A 19836-nucleotide genomic window follows, 5' to 3' on the forward strand; every position below is an offset into this window, starting at 1 on the left:
TGGCTTGGGTTGAAAAGATCCTCTAGTTTCAACCCCCTGCTATGTGCAGAGTCGCCAATCACCAGACTAGGCTGCCCAGAGCCACATCCAACCTGGCCTTGAATGCCTCCAGGGATGGGGCATCCACAGCCTCCTTGGGCAACCTGTTTCACTGTGTCACCCCCTCTGAGTGAAAAACTTCCTCCTAGTATCTCCTGTGTATTAATTTAAAACTACTCTCCCTTGTCCTGTTGATATCTATGTGTGTAAACATTGTTCCCCCTCCTGTTCATATGCTCTCTTCAAATACTGGTAGACCACAATGAGGTTTCCCCAGAGCCTTCTCTTCTCCGAGCTAAACAAGCCCAGTTCCCTCAGCCTTTCTTCACAGGAGAGATTCTCCAGACTGTTGATCATCCCAGTAGCCCTCCTCTGGACCCATTCCACAAGCTCTGTATCTTTCCTGTGCTGGGGACCCCAGGCCTGGATGGGGATCTAGTTCATTTTTCTAGCAAAGAAAGATGGGGCCTCACAAGAGCTGAGCAGATGGGCACAATCACCTCCCTCTCCTGCTGGCCACCCCTTTTTAAATGCAACTGAGGATATAGTTGGCCTTCTGGCTGCAAGCGCACACTGTTGGCTCATGCCCAGCTTCTTGTCCACCAGGACCCCCAAGTCCTCCTCTGCAGGGCTGCTCTCAAGGGGCTCTTCCATCAGTCTGTATTAATACCTGGGACTGCCCCGGCCCAAGTACAACACCTTGCACTTGGCCTTGTTGAACCTCATTAGGTTCACATGGGCTCACTTCTCCAGCCCGTCCAGGTCCTTCTGGATGGCTTCCCTTCCCTCCAATGTATCAACCACATCACTCAGCTTGGTATTGTCTGCAAACTTGCTGAGGGTGCACTCAATTCCATCGTTTGTGTCATTGTTAAAGATGTTGAAGACTGACCACTGACAGACACAACTTGCGAAAGGCCTCTAGCCAGACAAAGAACCGCTGATCACAATAGCTGGTTGAAAAGAACAGTTGTCATTGGCTGTCAAAATGATAGTGTCCTGGTCTGACACTGGTCAAAATGTTCCAGGAGCATTTTGAACCCATCTGTCTTTAGTATTCGTGACAGTTTAACAACCTGAGTGAAGACTAATAAAATTTGTAGTTAATAAAAATTATAGTAAAATTGCAAGTACTCTAGTGAATAGGCCTGAATTGGAGATATTAAAAAAAGTTAATGGAAATCAGTAAATAAGGAAAAAATGTGTTTGGTGGAAAAGATTAAATGATTCTTTTGGTGACTTTTCACTAGTGAAAATGTGGATGAAATGAGAGAAGGTATGAGAGAGCCAGGAGGTATAGAAAGAAGAACCCAGTGGAGCACACAAGGCAACAGAGATGCCTTTTGGTATAAATGCCTAAAAGAAAAACAATAGCTTGCCAATATATAATACATTATTATAAGGAGGATGGTGGTAAGCTCTTCATATTGTCCACCAAGTGATAGAAAACTGCTTAATTTTAAGTAAATAAGATTTAGATGGAAATTATATAAAGCTTTTTATGAAGGCAGAGAAAAGCTTGAGAAGAGTGCAAGGGGAATTTTCGAGATCTCTGAACATATTAAAGATCTTTATTGGAGAAAAGTCCAGATATAATTAAGGTTACAAGTTTTCAGATTAACTTTTTATTGATTGCTTCTTAAAGAATAAAAAAAAACATACAATAGACATCTCCATAAATTATAAAACTTCCCAGACTTTTAGAATGTAAGATAATTCATTCTAATAGATAATACTTAGAATGTAAGATAAATGTTACAATATGGGCTAATTTTCTTACCTAGATATGCTGCAAGGGGTTCAATTTTTTCTGAATGTCTGTCACGAAAAGTGTCATTACTTGGTATTGAAATATCACTGTCCTTCACCATGACCACTGTGCCATTCCAGTCATAAGCACCAACTGCTCCAAGCATAACCCAATCCTTGTGTAGAGAAAAACGAAAAGCTATTATCTATGTGAACCTTTTCTCATCACAGCGCTTAGCTGGGCAATGCTTTCTGTATGCGCATCAGATTTAGTCCTGCTTTTCTTAAAATACTGTGGCCTCCAAATTAGAGGATGTCTCACACTTTTTGATAAAAACACACACAATTAAAAAAAACATTGACCATTCAGGAAAAGTAACAGATTGAAATATATCTCCTGCAAGTTTAGCCCATAATGACACACAGGATAGAAAGATGAAAGAGATTTAGCAAACCTAGTCAGAAAGTACATCTAAATGCAGTCCAAAGATGAACTTTTAGAAAGATGAAATTTTCTCTGCTCTGCTGAACTTGTATTTAAAAAGCACCTTTTGTCAAGGACACTGTTTGCTTTGCTGGAAGGTAGGAATGCCGTCTTCTTGATAAAAGAGACATCAGATACCCTGAGTCCTTCAACACAAAAGAACTGAGAACCCACTACTGAAGTCAAGCTCTGACAGCAGTTCAGTTCTATGGTAACTTCAAACATGCACTATACCAAATAGATAACCTTAGAAATCTTCTCAAGGTTCTCTATGAGAATAATACCTGTATGTAAGGTGAAGTACAGCGTTTGAAGGATAATGTACAATCTCATAGCACATAGTGAAAATGGACGCAGAGTATTTCTGCAATGAAGTATTTATGTTAAATCCTGATGAAGGTCTGTTATTCTTTGTTTTACCACTGATACGCTGAGTTGTAAACAAAGCTGCATAGAAGGTTTTCCTATGGATGTCAGTTTGTCTGACTCAAATGCTGCTCAGTTAAATTATTTTCCTTTTGTGCTCTTTTCAACTGTCACTACTTTTTCACATCTGTAAAGTGTAACTATTTCCAGTTTATTTGATCTCATGCTAAATTTCCATTTAATTTGTGTACATCAAGCATAGGAATTTTCTGATTTTCAAAAATAAATAACATTTGCAGGAAGTGATTTATTCTACTAACAAATATTCCCAGGGATTTTGACATCCCGTTTCCTAAGTATTTACCCCCTGAGAATTGAGGTATTCAATATATTAATAGAGCTAACAATGTGTTGTGTTACTAATAATTCAAACCACATCCATTACAGAAATAGTCATTACATATATATCTTCAGTTTAAAGTTCATCAATACAACATAATAACAATTTGTATATTAATATTTATAGAGAACAGTTTTACAGTTAACATATTATAGAATATTTCCCTGGTAGAAAAATAGTATGGGAGCATCACATTTAGAATTAGTGTGAATAAGACACTTATTTTCTCCCACTGTTTAAAATTCTTCTTCATGTACATTGTGCAGAATACTGGTCTAAAGGAAATGTGGAAATATGCAACAGCAAATAAGGAGCAGGGCTGCAGAAAGAATTCTGAATGCTCATTCAAAATCTGTGATATTACCAACGAAAATCTACTTTGTAAACTAACTTCTCTTTTCAGACAGCTTGTTTACCTGGGAGTAATGAGCACTGAAACCAGCCTGTGACATCTCCATTTCAAATGACGCTGCTTGCTGATCAGTTGTTGCTATTAAACAAAAAAAGATGTGTAATGAAAATGCTTGCATGATAGTAAAGGACAACGTAATTAACAAGACTATTTTGTGAATATAACTTTCAACAGATTTTCACAATAAATACAGAAATTAAGATTTGTGTTACCATTAAATGAAAGAAACCATTTCCATTTTAAGATCATGTCTCAGAACTTGTCCAAGTAATACTTCTGGGCTAAAACTGAGATTTGACCTCAGGCTGATGTTAAATATGTTTGGAATGTTTGATTAATATGGTTAAGCCATTTTCCACTTGAGCTAAGCGAACAATAAAATGCATCCATGTAACCCCAGCCTCATACTCAAGCAACTAAAAATTTGTAGCTGGTAGAAGTTTAAATGAAAAACATTTGAATCTTTGTTAAAAACAAATTAGGAAAATCTCAACATTCCAAGATTCATAAATGTTAGGGAAGGGCTTGGGAACAATAATTCTTCCCAGAAATTCAAATGAAAATGTTTCTATTTCTCTTAAGTGACTGAATGAAAAAGGTATCATGTGATTTAGTAGTACTGTCAATATCTTTTCAGGTAGTCACATACCACATACTAAACTGGCAGGCTTTCAGCAGGGTGCTTTGCTCTCAGGTATATAAGCATCACAAGTAAGGTAACTATATTCTGCATATTGATTCCTTCTTGAGAGCATGACATGGTAACAGGTATCAGAAAGGAACTAAGATCTGTGTTCTGAGGCTTGTCCAAGAAGAACTGATAATTTGCTACCAATTGAGCACCGAGGCAAACCTCAAACAGGGTGAATGAGACTGAGGCATAGCCAGATACGGCTGCACAAATTTCAGGCATCAGGACTACTAAATAATACTGAACTTCTGCTACTCAGCAGCTAAACCACAAAGGCTGCTCACTCATGTATGTCTTTGCTAATTGCTGGGATTTATGATTAGCTACAGTAAGCAGACGAACTCAAACACAAAATGTTCCACATACAAACATGGGCCAGTGTGTTTCACAAAATGTAGCTGCTTTGCTAAGTCTGAGAAAAAATTGGTTCTTTTAGAGTATAAAGATTTTAAGTTGCACATTTGCTGATAAATAATGTTTTTCAGTAACAGCATTAATCATGCAACAAAAGATGCTTGTTAATGAGCTGAGAAAGACATGACTCTCATAGCTTCAGGCAGAAGACAATGCTAGTACTGTCAGTATACGCACTTCTGAATTCTGCTTAGATAATGGCCTTTACTCTAACTTTCCATTGAGTTTCAAACTGCCAAGCATCTAATAAAGGATGTTTTGTGAAAAAACATTTGTGCCTGCCTACATATTGGATAAAGCATAAATATGCTGTTAAAATGAGAAGTACATGCCATGAGACACAGAGACATATGAAAAAGATTATGTGTAAAAATCCACTGGCTGTCAAATGTGAGTTTTTGTTGGATTTCATTACTCAGCTCTCTCCGAATTTTCCTTTGCAGTATTTTTAATGACAAAGAAAACAAAACAAAACCAAGAAATCTACAAGAGGAAAAATATCAGATGTACTCCTATACTAGCAGAAGGCTATTTAGATTAAGACTTGAAGCACATTCAGATACAGAATTTCATGAATCCAGTTTCTTCTGACCTCCACATTACATACAGAAATCAGTTCAGCTACACTGTATAGTCTTAACACAATGCACACATACAGTGAACTAAATTGTCCCAAGAAAGCTGTGAGGGACAGAAATAATCTGCTTTTCTTCCCATTCACCACAATGTATCCATGCACAGAGTTGCAAATCTAGAATAGTTCCAGCAATGCTTTGGGTAGAGCAGGAAGCCAGGCCTAAACAATCAACAAAAAGAGGCTTATTGAAATTCTTAATGACTGAGTCTCATCATATTTTGTTATAAAGCTAAGATCTCATCTTACTTTCCACTCTAGTTTGCCTTGCAGACAGAGGAAGCAATTTCTGAGACTTCTGCAGGTGGAAGAGGGGGTATAAATTGTTTCATTTCACAGGGGCCTCATATAGAAATCTTGGAACAGACTGAAGTCCTAATGAAGATTTGGAAATCAAACAGGCTTTTGGGTATGAAGTTATCTAGAACTTGTACAGGCTGAAAGAAATCAATTTTTAACCTTTTTTCTTGATGTTTGGATAACTATTTTTTTGTAATACAGCCAAGTCTATCTGAAACAAAATTTGAAAATATGGCAAAAATATATCAAAGTACAAGAATAGTAATAGTTCATAAGTTTATTTCAAATACAAAGTTGTAACATTCAAGAAGCAGATATTTGCCTCTGCATATTTTGCAGAAAATTAAAACTGAGTTCAAGGAATACTGCAGAACTTGCTGATACTTAGAAGAGGTATGCTGAAATATGCTGAAAATACCACATACTAAAGGAGTCCTATTAATTATACAAACAGATAATATTTCTATTATTCAATCACATTGCTAGATTCCTCTTCATCTACCTAACTACAACTGTACCATTGGAACACAAAACTTGTTTAAATGTTTGTCTTTTCTTTACCAATTTACTAATTTAATTTACTAATTACTAATGCCAATGGAAGGGCTAGAGCGTGCTAAAGAAAGCATTCTCTCGTCAACAGAAAGTTGAGGCCAGCACAGTTTCCTCTGCTATTTGCATAGGCTGGGACTCCATGTGATAGCTAGCATTAGCTACCACAGCTGCAGCACAGGAAGTTCCGCACAATTGTGCGCAAGAACTTCTTTACAGTGAGGTGACGGAGCACTGGAACAGGCTGCCCAGGGAGGTGGTGGAGTCTCCTTCTCTGGAGATGTTCAAGACCTGCCTGGATGCCTACCTGTGCGACCTGGTGTAGGGAACCTGCTTTGGCAGGGGGGTTGGACACGATGATCCCTGGAGGTCCCTTCCAACCCCTACAATTCTGTGATTCTGTGATTCTGTGATTACCTGATGACTACAGACTACTGAAAGGGACAAGGTGAAGCATAACAAAATTACACTGTCTCTTCTGGTTACATTTTGTTGTTCAGTGGGTTGTACTATAATGTGATCCTTGAATCCGAGTACTCAAAGTGCACTGATGTCCAGAAATATCCTTTGTCCTGCCATGGACCAATAAAACAGTCTATTACATTTTCATTAAAATTACATTATATATAATAGGGGTGATTAACAGATTTCATTCTAATAATAAAAGACAATGATTTTTCTTATGTCTCAAAAACTCATGGCTGTTTTCAACTTCTCTTTGAATAACTGTTTTGTAACTGAAAGTGTATTCTTCCTATAAAACATACACTTAACAAAAGAGCTTCTATTCCCTGAACTTTAAAGTACTGAGTAAGCTTCAGTAAGCTAAACTTGGGTTTTCAGAGAGTTAAATTAATCTCAAGTAAAATTGGTTTATAAATGAGGAAATAAAACCCTTCAGAAAGGGAAAAAAATAAGAATATACAAAATGGGGAAAAAAAAATTAGTAGCAAACAACTGATGATAGAAACATTCAACTCACACTAAATGATACACTACAAACACTTATATGTCTAAGAAACATTAACGGAAATTTAAAGACCTTTAATATAATCTCTCATATTTATTTATTTATTTATTTATTTATTTATTTTGACATTCAACTCAACATTATCTTTTGTTCCAGCCATAAACTACACAATTCTAGCTACTTGGAAAGCTGGAATGTTAAAAAAAAATAAGCCCAAACAGATGGATGTTGTCTTTGTATGACACTAAGCCCTTCAGAGTTGGTCACTATAATTTATAACTAATAAACTTCAGTCTTCTGTTACCAGCACTGTACTTGAAACAGAGTTGGATGGTGTTGCCTAATTTGGATGGAGAATGTGAGGAGATATTAGGAGATAACTTTTCTCTGTTAAAATCTGACAATCACAAGCATTTCCAGAAGAAAAAATATATCTTACCAACTCTCTATACAAAATTCACATTAACTTGTACAGCAAACTAATACATTGTAGTTAATAACTAACCATAAAGAGAATTTAAAGGCAAAGGCAGACAAACACATGATCATGGGGCAGTCTAGGACACACTCTTTTACATAAGAGAAGGCGAGTTCAAGTTCACCCAGGGGTAAAATGGTAATGGTTACTATAGTGACCCTTCTTACCCTTCTAGGCTACTGTCTCCATCTGCTCTAATCCATCTGAACATAATTCAAATTATTATCTATGTTTTTGATGTGTACTGTAAAATATCTTTATGATCAGCTGAAAAAATACTTGCATAACACATTTTATGCAGCATAATACACTGAAAAAGAAGATAAAAGCAAGTGGTCTTGTGTTTGCCTCAGCAGTAATGCAGGCATAAAGTAAAATTTTAAATAATGTCCTACCTTCAAGGGCAAATATTCTCTCTCCAAGGGCTTCAACAATAGTTACAAGAGCCAATTCATCTGAGACATTGAAGAAATGCTTTTCAGTAGGCTTACTGGCAATTGATTTTATTTCCTCTACAAATTTCTCAGTACTTAAATTTCCTCTGCTGTAGCTGCCAAGAATCTACAGAGGATTAAAAAAAGAGAACCAAGGTTATGTTTTAAATCCTATTTTTAAAAGATACCTTAGAGGAAGGTAGTCAGAAAATATTAGAAAATCATATCTAACCTTCATTGTTCTATTAAAACCTCCCTCAGATTTATAGCCTTCATTGAATAAAAGCCATTGTTTTGTAACTAGAACAGAACTGTATGAGAGCTCACTATTTTTTTTTTTTTTTCTGCAAGCACCAATAACAGCAAGCAAAGCAATTGTATGGTGTACTATATATATTATCCTCAACTGCTGCTTTCATCCTTTCATCACAAAATTCCTACGATTTGTTGACATAGACCTTAATTTAGAAAACAACAAACAAACAAAAAACAACCCTGTTCCAGACAGAATATATAATTGTACTGACTTCTAAATATGTACCACCAATTCTTCTCACAACACAATATACAAACTATTAAGGACATACTTATTTATGAACAGGATAGTTAGTTTTTGTAATGTATAACTTTGCCTGTAAATACATCATGACATTACATTCAGTATGATGCTACAAGACTTCAGATTTGGCTAATAGTTTCAAAATTGCTGCCGTAAAAATTCAGGATGCCTCAGAATAAAAAGGCTAATTTTTCCAATTCTCTGACAAACACTTATTTTTTCTGGGGGAAAAAAAATAAATCTGTGCACTTTCTTGCTTTGAGAGGGAAACCCCAAACACATTTCAGTGTTGTAGCATTCCTGGACACTGAAGCAATTCAAATTTGGTTTTAGACAGTGATTTTAGCTAAAAATTACTGCATAATCAGCAAGGACATTTTTTTTCAGTGCTCTCTAGCTTTATAAATGCAACTATTGAAAATGCCACCTGTATGTAACTAATCTTCAGTTCTATGATTTTATTTAATTTAAAGACAATTACTTTCTTGAAAATGTTTGATCCCCTATTATGCCATTGTACGGTTACTCATGCGAGGAAAGTAAGCTTTTCGTCATCTGGTAACAATGCCACCAAGGGTCATTCTTTAAGGCATGAAGGGGAAATAAAAAATCTATACTTCATCAGTTTTGGTGCTTGAGATTATTTAGTCTGTTCTCAGAACCGGAGAGTATTAATAAGACAGGTTGTTCTTACTAGGAGAAAAAAAGAGAGAGAGACAGCAACAGAGACAACCCAATGTATCTTAAAAGTTAATGAGAAAAAAACAGATGATTCCAGCATAGAATATACAAATATAGCAGAGGTTACACCAAATCTATCATTAATTTTTCCATAACACTCTGTATGAGTTAGCTTTCATCATATTTAACCTCTCATTCAGCTACTGATATTGCTCAACCAGTATTCCAGCACACAGTGCATCCATAACGCTCCTTTGCTCTTATTGTTTATTTCTAAGTGGATAACATGTTTATACAAACTGTTCAGAAGATTTGAACTAATCTTCTCTGTTCACTATTCCTTTTTTTTTTTAAAAAAAAAAGATTATATTTTATACTGCCTCTTAAACTCTTTTATCTTCACAGAAAAAAAAAAACCACAAATGAACAACAACAAGAAAAAACCAAACCAAACAAAAAAACCCACAAACACAAAACCAACCAAAACTAAACCTTAAACCTTGTCAGATAATTTTTTCTTTCATGCTTTAAGATCAGAAAAAAAAGGTAATTTTTTTTTTGTAAATCTCCGAAATGATTATATTTCCACCAAGATTCTGCGACATAAGCGTTTTAGACAGACATCTGAAAGGTGAAACACTTTTAGACTCCTACTTTTATTCCCATTACTTTTCACTTACAGCAATTGCAAATCTCTGAATGTTTTCATCCTCACACTTATCAATCACTTCTTGTAATCTGTAGTTGTCGTGTGATTCCCCATCAGTCACAATAACCATTACTTTTTGTACTCCTCTTCGTGCACCATGAGCCTCAGTAAATGCCTCTTCCCTAAAGGAGGTATAAAGGGTTTGAAAAAGGCAAAGTCAACATCTTGCACACACATCATTTTGGTTAGTCAACCCTGATACAAAATACGTTACATTAAGTAGAACGTAGGAACAAAGAAATAAAAATTAACCAGGAACAAATACTAACAAGACCAATTGGAATTTAGATGAGAGTTTACAGTCAGTGTTTCACAAGGATTCTTTCAACTGTGACAGAAGAAAAGCACAGTGTTGGATGGTGAATAATTATTTTCCTAACTGAATACACTGTCATCTTAAAAACAGTTTTGGTAGCTTAAAAAAAAAAAAACAAAAAAAAAACATGTCAATCAAAACCCCTTCTCCAAAATCCACATCTAAAAAAAGTCTATTTTCATACTAACACAGCACTTTCAGAAGCCAGAAGTATTTCTTCAGTTACCAGCACGCATCTACAGCAAAACAGGATGTTGTAGACGTGGCAGAAGTAGGCTCCCAGTGAGTGATGGCAGGCGTGGGTGACTCAATGAGCACCGCAGATGGGGAAAGGAACACTGAGGGGGTGTTCATGCAGGCTGGGCATGACATGGTTCTGCACGGAACCATAAAAGTAAACGGTGGAATAGGGTTCTGGAGAAGATGGAAGCAAGGCTTCCTCGTTTTAGAAAAGTACCACCAATCTTAAAGACTGCCCACGCAAATAAAAGCGAAGATTCATCTCGGATGACAACCAAAAATGGAAGTTAGGAGGGACTGCAAGAGCTGAGGAAACTTTGTTGATACTTCCTGTACGTACCAGCCTGTGAGGGTTTGTGGCGCACAGGGACTTTCTGAACCACATACAGTTTCTCAGTATTTGCTAATTGATTCTGCGTGAGCTTGCTTGGGCTCCATGGAATCCCTACTTGTAACAAAGTATTCCTCAAATATTACTGTGAAAAAGTAATAATGTTGTTGGGTTTAAGGCATAGCATCAACAAATCAGATACTTAAACAGTTAATCAGTAGGATGTTGCAGATTTAAACTAGAAGAATATTTGGGAAGAGAGACATGCTATGTCATGGAATAAAGTAAAGCTGTTATGCTGGAAGTAGGAGAAAAGGGAAAAAATATGAAAGGCTTAGCAGTACAGATCGTTGTTATACTTGTGTGTATGAATATAGTTCATTCTTGGGTAATCTGTGCTAAAGCCATCTCAGAGTCTGATCACACAGCACGTGCAGGACAGTCAGGGCATCAGGCCTGGCCAGCATGGAATCATATAAAGCAGGTACTGCTTGACCAAACCGATCTCCTTCTATGACCAGGGGACCCACGTAGGGGATTAAAGGAGATTCAGAGGAGGATCACAAGGATGATCAGAGGGCAGGAGCACCTCTTCCGTGAAGATAGGCTGAAGCAGCTGGAATTCTTCAGTCTTGAGAACAGGCTCCAGGAGACCTCATTGCAGTCTTTCATTGCTCAAAGCGAGTCTAGAGGATAGACTGGGAGGGACTTTTTTTTTTTTTTTTTTTTTTTTTTTTTAAATCGGGGAGTGTAGTAGTAGGACAAGGTAGAATGGTTTCAAACCAAAACAGGACAAATTTTGATTAAACCTAAGGGAGTAATTCTTTACTATGAGAAAAGTGAAATACTGGATGGAACAGGCTGCCCAGAGAAGCCTGGATGCCTCTACAATGGAAGTGTTCAAGGTGAGGCTGAATGGAGCTTTGGGCAACCTGATCTACAAAAAGGCACTCCTGTTGGTCTTTAAAGAACTCTCTAACCCAAACCATTCTAAAATTCTATTAGTTTTTATTTTCCCAGTGCTCTAGAAGATTTAAAGACTTCTGACATAAAATTTCTAGACTTGTTGACAAACGTGGATTTAAATCCCACAATAATCTTAACCTCAGAAGAAAGAAATTAACATTAAAATTTCAGTTTTTTCCCATTTCCTCTGAAAAACTTAATTTCATCTATCCCTCTGCATACACAGCTCCTACCTAACCTACATGTATACCCAAGTCCTTCAATTGCCTTCGCTTAGGACTACAAACTTATTCCACATGTTTTCTCTTTCCCATTTCCTTCATTCATGAAACAGCTGCCTTTTCAGGGTGCCACATGTAACTGTCATTGAGGTTGGACAGGTTTTTTATCCAGCCTCACCTTAAATCTCATTTATCTAGCTAAATGAAGTCATCCTATTTTTGACATCTTTTAAACTTGTTCCTGTCATATTCAGGAAAATATTTAGTGAACTTACCTTGCTGTATCTATTCCAAGGGCTGTCATAGTTTGTGTGCCACCCCTCTGACGTATTCTCAGGGCTGCAGCCATCACTTCTTCTGTTGTTGAGTAGGTATTCAGGTAAAATTCATGGACTACAGTCTGCCCATACTGGACAATTCCAACCTGAAACACAACATTTATACTAAAAATCAACCACCATTAAAGAAAGTAGCTACATCTCTTACAGTGAGGTAAATGCTCATCTGTACCTACAGCCAGGAGAAAAAAATGTACTCCATGTCTTTTCCCCAAGTATGAAGCACCTATAAGCATTTGAGAAATAGAAACTGGAAAACAGTTAATGTCAATGAAATCTTTTCAAGTTTCTAAGTTGTTTCTTTATTACAAATGGGAACAAAGTAAAATGCAAGCTTAACTCCTTGTTCTTCCTGACACAGGGTCATTTGAAATGCAGATCTGCTCACTTCTAGGACAAGGCACTCAACGCCCTAACAAGCAGTCACAAGTTTTCAAAGGGATTTCCTTAAAGAATACGAAACTGTACTGCACATACAACTCCTAATTCTGTCCAAACATAAAGCTCTATAAATCAACAGACTATTTACTCTACACACAGCCTAGAAACAACACTCTGTTGATAAACTTAGGTCATTGGGGTTGAGAGGAAGACCTAAGCAACCATATCTTTATAAAGACAAAAGAGCATAACCATTATCACAAGAGGAGGTAAGCCAAAGTAATATCCCTGACAAGTGTCAGAGGAAAAAATACAAAATGGCTGCTCCTGGAATGAGGGAGTGATGAAAAGACTCAAAAAAAACGCAACCACCCTGGACTGAAAACAAACACAAATGCTTGAGGGAACCTGCTGCAAAAACAAACTGTAAAATGAAAAGAAGATATGCAATATCCTTAAATACTAATTAATTTCCCTCATTCATTTCTGTCACTTTTAATGTTTTGGCAGGTACTTGACAGCTTTTACTGGGAAGAATCCACACAGTGTTCCATTAGCATATTTCAATTTTATGTTACATATGGCAATTTATAGGTATTATTTAGGATAATGCAGTATTACATGGCACATTTATGTCTCACTCATCTATTTTTAAAACCACTCTAGCATGTAGATACTAAGCATCACATTATTTTAGAGGTGGCTTAGTACGTCCTTTGCAATTGCTTTGCAAGTGTTTCCTGGGGTACTTTCATAGCCTCTCAGACCATGCACAATGTTTGATTGCTGGCATTCACTGCTTATATTTAAACAAAAAGGGAGACTTGTAGTAGAAGAATAGATTTTGTCAAATTTTTGGTACTAGTCTTTGATGTCATGAACATTATGAAACACTATCTAAATAAAATTACAAAAGTATAATGCAAAATCTATCCCACCTGAGTCATTTTAAACTTTTCTCTCTAAGTTTTTCTCTAACCGATTTTTGGCATCTGTCTGTGAAAGCAACACTGAGACAACATGCTATAATTGTTTCTGTTCTGTAGATAATACTATATTCATGACTGATTTTTTTTTCTTCTTTTTGTTTTGTTTTGTTTTTGTGGTAGCAGTCAACAAACTATTTCTAATAATTATTTTATTTTGCTAATGATTATTAGGAAGTTATTAGTCTCCTTCATATAATCTAATCTGAAAAGGATGCTGTTGATCATTTAGAACGATTACTATTGACTGATGAAAAACAACAGGTTTTCATCATGCTTGGCCTTTTGGATCAGGAGGAAAGCCTCAATTATTTCAGTATCATGCACAAGAAACACAGCAAGAGATTTCTGTTTGTCAGTGAGACTGCTTTTGTGGATTCAGACTCCTTCACTGAAGATTTTATTGACATCAAGGGTTAAACTGATCACTGACTTCTGCCAAGATCAGGATAATAAGTATCTGCCCATCTTTCACTGTTCGAGAGACTCATGCTGATGTTGTCTTTTTCCTAAAAAAGACACTGACTTGTATCATTTCCTACTTGAGAGGAAGCACTGTACATGATCATAGCAAGTAAACATTTTGAGCATTTCCTTCTCAGGAAGTGAATAGGAAGAACATCTGAGTCTGGAGAACTGTGCTGTGTTGTATAGCTTGTAAATCAGGAAGGAAAAGGGGCATGTGGTTATCTTGTGGGATACAATTGTTCTGTGAGACCCTTCCTTAGCAGTAGTGTTGAAAACACTAGTCATCACATTCTACGTCTTTCATGACATCAGTGATGAGCCACACCTCACAAAAGGTAACATAACTTCTCAGAATAGACAAAACAGTTCTAGGCTGCATGTCCAGGTCTCCTGCAGGATCATAAATTAAAGTTCAAGTTTTAAAATTAGAATTTTATTATATGAGATGGTGATGAAGGTTTGAATCTAACAGAAAACCATTAATGAAATACCAGCGCAGTGCAAATATACCATTATATGATAATAAACATCTTCAAACTGCAGAGCTTCAGCAACCCTATTTTAAATGAACTCATTAATTTAAATCTGGAAAACACAGTAGAGTTATGCTGATAAACATGAATTCTGCTCCACTTCAGAAAAAACTACATTTTTCCCAACATTATTGACCGTAATCTACTGAACATCTTCTTAGTTCTTAAATCTAAGCTCAGTACCCTAGCATACCACAGATCTTATATTATACAAGGGAATAATTCTTTAATTGTCTCCAGTTCCTATGAAAAAGCCATTGCAACAGAGAACATTGCAAGTGAAAAGGCTGTTCTACTTTGGAACAAAACATTCTAAATGACAATAACTTCCCGTTGTTCCTTCTGTTAGTGAAAGCAGACTCTTTTTTGGAGAGCATATTCTGGCTTTCCTAATCAATTACTAAACCATGTTGTACATGGAAATTACGTGATGGGATTCACATCACAGGGGTGTGGGAAGTACAGCCAAACCCAGCTACAATTTGTTTGGTCTACCATGCTCAAAAAGAGTCAGACACAAATTGCCTTTAAGCCACTAAAGGTGTCTTTCTCTGTTCTATTTTTATTTTTTTTAAAACTTCTTTAAAACAGTTCTGTTCTTCTGGATATAAGATATGGCACGACATGATTTATTAGTCCACTGATACAATTCTTAGGGACATAATAAGGATCAGGCCAAATACCTATGGCTGGCTATCTCTTGTGTTAATGGAAAATAAAAAACATGTTTTAAACTTTCTGAGTGCCATTACAGTATAGAGCTATGAAGTTAGAATTAAGCATATTGAAGTATTTTTAAAATATCCTTCTATGAGAAGGCTGTTCATATACAACGGATTGAAAAAGTGCATTCTCATATTAAAAAAAATTGTCTCCATAGAATTTAAAAGAGAAAAAGAAAAAAGTTATTTCTTTGCAGTTGTATTAAAAAGTGAAATAAAGCAGAAAGAAATATTTTTGTCTTCACATTATTTTTCTCATTTAATCCATATTCCATTTCCTCTTCTCTGTTGTCATGTTTTCTTTCCAACTTCTATTCCTAGGCTTGGGATATGTACCTTAACTATCAATAAGGCATTATTTTTCAGAGAAGGGAAAACAGGAAAGGAAAGAAGCATTTCTGAAAAATATTATACTAAATTTGTCTTTTTGCATCTGAGTCTTCTAGCTTTCACTTTCAAATATGCCAAATGGGATACTGAGGAATTTCTGTTCTGTCTTACCACAACCCTAATGGCTATTGTTCATGCACAGGGTAAATGAGAGTGGAAAATAATTCTTCTAAGTCGGTAATCAAAACATAGTTTTGAACAAGTCACACCCAAGCTAAGAAGCTATTCTGTAATCACTTCATTCCTTTCCTGAATGAGAAGAAAACAATTTGAAGCCAGTGAAAGTACACTGGATTTCAATGAGCTCAAAAATCCTAAGAAAACGAACACGGGAAAAAATGGTTAAAATAGAGAAAGTAAACAACTGCTCATTTATTTCTATTTTGTTTCTAGATGAAGGAGAAGAAACCAGCCTGCTCTGCTATTTCTCCTCTTTCCTATTCAACAGTAGTTTAAATGCAGCCTCTGAGAAAGGAGAAAGCATGGGTGGAAGAAGCAGAATAAACTTTCTACTGCCTGTGGCTATGAGTGTGTTCTTAGGGAGCAGGGGGGAAAGAAGAGGGCTGGCTAGGATAAAATTCTTAGGAGGAAGGGACAGGAAAGGTAACGAGTTCTCCCAAAATTCCTTAACTATTTGCCTTCCATTTCCATTTTTCCCATCTTTCTCTACCTTTTCCCATTCTTATCTGCCCCTCAAATGTTTCAGCTCTTTAGTAACCAGATGCCAAGGCTGATGCTCTTGAGTAAATAAGCATACATGTGAGAAGAAAGGGTAGCTATGCCAAAACTTGGAAAGAATGGATTTTGCAGGTGGAGATAGCTGACTGCCGGAATGTGAGCAGGAGATCAGCAAGAAGACCTTTTGTGCAGGACAAAGCAGGAATCCAAAATCAAGTAAAAGAGGTGTGGCAATGTAAAAAAATTTAGAATCTCAGGGTGAGGAACAGGGTGAGGGTGCAGTATCATTGATTGCCCTACATACTCTTCCCATGAAGCCCTTTGGGCACAAGGAGTAATGACTTTCATGCAGCCATTGATCTTTAAGTATTTTCCCAAGATAGTATGTGCACTTGAGCAATCACCACTTTAAGGACCAAGAGCATTTTTTTTTTCCTTCTGTTACATCTGACAGCGTTTTTCCCTCTTCCTCACACTATCTAGGAAAGTGGCATGTATAAAATAAGAGGACACAGTTGTGAAGGTGACAGTTTATACGTAACAATTTACCAGCTTGCATTCAGCACAGCCAATAGGGGACTTGGATGTTAATCCTATTAACTTGGAAAATGACAGAGATATTCCTTGTGGACAGTTGTATCCTTTACATCTGCAGGAGCTAATGAGAAAAAAAAAAAAAAAGATTTTTGGCCTATAGCACATCAAATACCATAAAGGATCATAAAAAATCCTTTGCTTTGGGAGGAGAGAGAGGGTCAAGTGACAGGAGGTTCTTGTCAATCAGACTTTCTATGTTAAAATGTTGGCCCCTTCCTCATTTTATGGTCAAATTGCTGTTTGCATACTCTATTGAAAACTCTGTGAAACATATCACGCCCTGAACTGTGGTAATTGGTTGTAGCTTCTGATGAAACTGCTCTGATTTACTGCAGCAGGGAATTTGGGCCTGTTTAGGAAGAAAAGAAGTTTCTGCCATTAAAGAAATGCAGCTTTAAAGCCATTTGCTATTGTCATTTCAAATTTATATGCTTGGTGCTCCACAAAACAAAATTTTGAACACCGCTCCAGAAATCTTACAATCAAGGGTCTGAACTATGAATGTCTGTCTTAGAGGAGTAGTAATGTCCTTTGTGCTATAAAGACGAGAAGCAACTGTGAAAAGGAAGGGAGCAGGAAAGGACAAAGCTCAGACTGCCTTACTTAAGACACTTAACTTCTGCCACTCAGTTAGAAAATTGGTCTCCTCAAGCAGACTGAATAGCTGGAGAAGAGAGAACCTCCCTGACATCACCACTCAGCAGCACAGACAGACTCAGTAGTAGTTTTCAGCTGCTTTGTTCTTGCACTCTATTACAGTACGGTGTTATAATTACAAAGAGTTCCATAGACAGTGCTCTTATTTAATTTCCTGCGATTTTTTTCTTTGCCCTGCAAGTTAAACAACAATAAAATGTCTATTACTTTACCTGTGTTTGCTGAGGACCTATATCCATGTTTCTCAGAAGACTGTTAAGGAAGGCTGTGACACTCTCCCATGGATAAATGCTATTGGACCCATCAAGGACTATGACGATGTCCAACTGGGTTTTACACTCTGCAACACAGATGGCCACGTAGTAATTGATTTAAATAAGGTTCAAATATATAATTGCAGCTAACTATTATGATTATAATAATTTTATGATGTACTAATAAACATATATCCCTCTATAACGGGTCTGAGCTGACGTGCTTGATGCAAATTGTCATTCAACAACTTTTCTATGGTAGTTTATGTGGTTTGGTATTCCTTTGAACAGCAAACCACTCACTTGCAAACTGATGTTTAAGAATGGGATTAGAAGATCACATAACTGGAATATTTACTGGTGAGCATGCCTTATTAAATACCAATTCCTCTCTGATATTCCAAGGTACCAGGCCTTTAAGATTTTTACATTACTAAATTGGGTTTGAATTAAGTTTTAACAACATGCTGTCATTGTTTAACAAGAGCCTTTTGGCCTTGAGTAAAAAACATAAGCAACTATTTTTAGCAATTGTGTTTGGATGTTACATAGCCCTCTAATAATTGTTTATATGAAGATAAACTCCAAAATTAGAAAGAATTTAGGTTATATACTGGCAATGAAAACATTTACTTAACTTGGTAATGCTACTAGCTAAGGAAAGGAGTTTGTACTTTTTGGTATGCCTGTGTGTATACATTCATCTTGTTTGGCACTTTGTATTTTCAGACACACAAGAGAATTCCTGTGGCATGCATACCTTGTACAGATGGAGCAATTGCTTTCACAGTTTCAAAAGTGGAGCTGACATTGGAGCAGACTCCAGTTGTGTAATGCAAACGCCCACATTTATAAGCATAGAGCGGTCCACATGCCTTTAAAAGATGAAAAAGGGTGAAATATTTGGTATGGTACCTAAGGAAAACACAGACTTCTCTTGAAATTGGCAAAAAGTTCTTCCTTACCAGAAAGCCTCCTTTTGGGTTAGTGACTAAGGTTGTTCCAAGAGTCATGTTTTCTTTTACTTCCATGACGTTAGGCACTGAAGTAGCGTCTATAAATAGATTAAAATGTTAAGTATTTGAGAATGTGGAAACAAAATGTTAAAGTATATATCTGCTACCACAGGGCTTCCAGCTTCTAAAATAAAACACAGAATGACACTGATTCCATCAAATATTTTAGCACCCCTTCATCCTCCTCTTTCAGTTCCAATAACAAGAAAAAAAATTGAGACTGGCTTTTATCCCAGAAAATTTGTCTGCGTTGCTGTCTCAAATAGTTTTCTTTAACTACAAAAATAATAAAGTAAAAATAACAGCACTATAAAAGCAAAACATTATTGTTCACACAGTTTTGACAAATAGAACACATTCTTTTTTTTTTTCCTTGTCTTGCTATACATGAATTATAGCTTCTATGTTTGCAACTTTTTGATTTTTTTTTACATTACTGACATTAAGATTTTCAAGGGAAAAGAATGAAAAAAATAGGGTGACAGGCATATTTAGGAGAATTCATATCAAGGGGAAACCTCTTTCTGTCTGCAGTGAGTATCTCTTGACACTAGACAAAGAAACAGATGAATATTTACCTGCACCTTATTTAGGTACTTCAGTTTGGCTCTTGGTAGCTATGTGATTATCGAAATCTTACTGAATAGGCAATAGGAAGGCTCTCATTGGCTCCAGGGAGCTTTGGAAAGGGTGGCCTATGAATCTATGATCCTTGGTCTTTCTGCCAGAATTTCCAAACCACAGTCAATCAGTGCCAGTCATAACAATATTTGGATAACACAGCCAATGCCCATTCTACAAGTACAAGCATGTTTTCCAAAGGGCAATGAGGAGCTTTAAAATAAAAATGTTTTTGATATTACAAACAGA

General features: G+C 36.5%; 1 protein-coding gene across 1 annotated transcript in view; it reads right to left on the bottom strand.

Annotated features, from left to right (window-relative positions):
• The window catches only part of ITGA1 (integrin subunit alpha 1), a 72129-nt gene that overhangs the window by 22133 nt on the left and 30160 nt on the right, over positions 1-19836 (bottom strand). The window contains exons 4-11 of the mRNA XM_079548063.1: positions 18916-19004; positions 18711-18825; positions 17909-18036; positions 12222-12370; positions 9844-9994; positions 7885-8050; positions 3455-3528; positions 1820-1964 (exon numbers count right to left, since the gene is read on the bottom strand). Of these exons, the coding sequence (XP_079404189.1) occupies positions 1820-1964; positions 3455-3528; positions 7885-8050; positions 9844-9994; positions 12222-12370; positions 17909-18036; positions 18711-18825; positions 18916-19004 (1017 nt within the window). The remainder of the gene's footprint in view (positions 1-1819; positions 1965-3454; positions 3529-7884; positions 8051-9843; positions 9995-12221; positions 12371-17908; positions 18037-18710; positions 18826-18915; positions 19005-19836) is intronic.

The sequence above is a fragment of the Tetrao urogallus genome (assembly GCF_951394365.1).
Source record: "Tetrao urogallus genome assembly, chromosome: Z".
NCBI classification, from domain to species: Eukaryota; Metazoa; Chordata; class Aves; order Galliformes; family Phasianidae; genus Tetrao; species Tetrao urogallus.